The sequence below is a fragment of the Austrofundulus limnaeus genome, unplaced genomic scaffold, assembly GCF_001266775.1.
Source record: "Austrofundulus limnaeus strain Quisiro unplaced genomic scaffold, Austrofundulus_limnaeus-1.0 Scaffold1000, whole genome shotgun sequence".
Lineage (NCBI taxonomy): Eukaryota > Metazoa > Chordata > Actinopteri > Cyprinodontiformes > Rivulidae > Austrofundulus > Austrofundulus limnaeus.
The window spans coordinates 116,083-117,677 of NW_013953402.1; the positions used below are offsets into that span (position 1 = coordinate 116,083).

At 36.9% G+C, this 1,595-nt stretch overlaps 1 protein-coding gene across 2 annotated transcripts in view; it reads right to left on the bottom strand.

The window, feature by feature from the left end:
* Positions 1–1,595, bottom strand: part of tafazzin (tafazzin, phospholipid-lysophospholipid transacylase) — a 14,693-nt gene that overhangs the window by 9,961 nt on the left and 3,137 nt on the right. Inside the window, exons 4-6 of one of the 2 annotated variants that reach the window (XM_014030113.1) lie at positions 762–847; positions 614–694; positions 455–496 (exon numbers count right to left, since the gene is read on the bottom strand). In XM_014030113.1, coding sequence (XP_013885567.1) covers positions 455–496; positions 614–694; positions 762–847 — 209 coding nt within the window. The remainder of the gene's footprint in view (positions 1–454; positions 497–613; positions 695–761; positions 848–1,595) is intronic. The other variant, XM_014030114.1, reaches the window with a different exon arrangement.

The window sequence follows — 1,595 nt, forward strand, 5'->3', positions numbered from 1 at the left end:
CCAACATCTGGTGAAAATTTCATGTCATTAGCACCTCTAGTAATATATTTACTGAGAAAAATGTTGACGTGTTCAATACTTATTTTACCCGTTGTGTGACATCATGCATGTAAATATGGTTTGTTTCATCATCACTCTACTCAAACACACCATCAAAAACAGATATTTTTTCCATCAACAAAAGATTTTATTTGTAAGGACCATTCCAAAGTCACTTCTTATATAAACACCAAAACATCTTAAACAGCCACAACCTGAATGTGAGTTCTGGTGTGTGTCTGCTTTGTGTAAGCGCTGGGGTCATATATGCTACTGCTAATGTGGTATCTACTGTAGTATCAGAAACAGACTGTTGCTGAAGGAGAATTGTAGTTTATCTTCTGAATAAATGATATAATCAAGTTTTTTGTATTGTACACAAAACACACCAAAAATCAAAAAGTGAGGCACTCACCCCATTTTAAGCGGATGAATTCCTCAGTCATATTGATTTTGCCTTTAAGACAAATGATTAGACAAAGTGTTTTAACCACATACACTAAAACACACCAACAAAAGAGTTAGCACATTGAAATAATGAATAATAAACAAAGAAATAATAAAGCAGATTTACCTTCTGGAAAAATGTGCACCCATTCACCTTTGTTCAGTTTTTCCAAAATAAAATCCATGCCCCTCTGATAAACACCATCACCTTAAGAAAACACCATGTGAGTGCTTTATTCATCAGATAGAAATGAGAAGAGCTCTCAGACTTTTACCTCTGCAGACAGGAACACACTTCCCACGGCTGAAGAAGCTGGAGTCCAGCTCTCTTGTGAAACATATGTCGGATGCTGCTGGTGTCCTGTCCAGTTGCAGATAAAAAAATACATTAAGTTGTCTAACATAAAAACCTGATTCAAGCTAAAGCTTGTACCTCACTATGCATATCATTTGTGAGGAAGTTTACAAAATATTTGCAAATGATTGACAATCCAACAAACATTTCCAGATGTTTTGGAAACTTCCTCTCAGAGTCACAGAGTTGTCTCAAATCCTGAATTTACAGCTCGTCACGGAGCACTGATTCCACCTGGAAAATAAAAACTGCAAAAACAAAACCCTGAAGGAATTGTTCACAGCTTCCCTTCAGCTTCACAGGAGGACACCTGTTTTTGTTTAATGGGTGTACCACCTGAGTCAGCAAATCCACCTGCAWCTTACCTCAGAGCAGGTCATGCTAGTTGAACACCGCAATCCCTTCCATGCCTCACTGGATAAGCTGGTTGTTTTATTGTGACGAACTGAGCAACAGCAGGTTTGTGATCCACTGCATGTATTTCAACTTTTGACTTTGAAGAAAGTAATAAAAACTGCCTTAAAAAGTATCACATAAAACCATGCTGGTAATCCTAACTGACAGGAAATGTTTATTCTGATTTCATGACAGACAGTAGCTGCGTTTCCATTGACCATGAAAATGTGCAAATTAGAATTTCAAAAATAATTTTGCTCAATGGAAACACGTCAGTTTTGAAAAAAAAAATTACGTTTTTCGACAAAAAGTTTTTGCGCTAGGATGAGGTGGTTTTTCAGCCGTATCAAAATTGGTG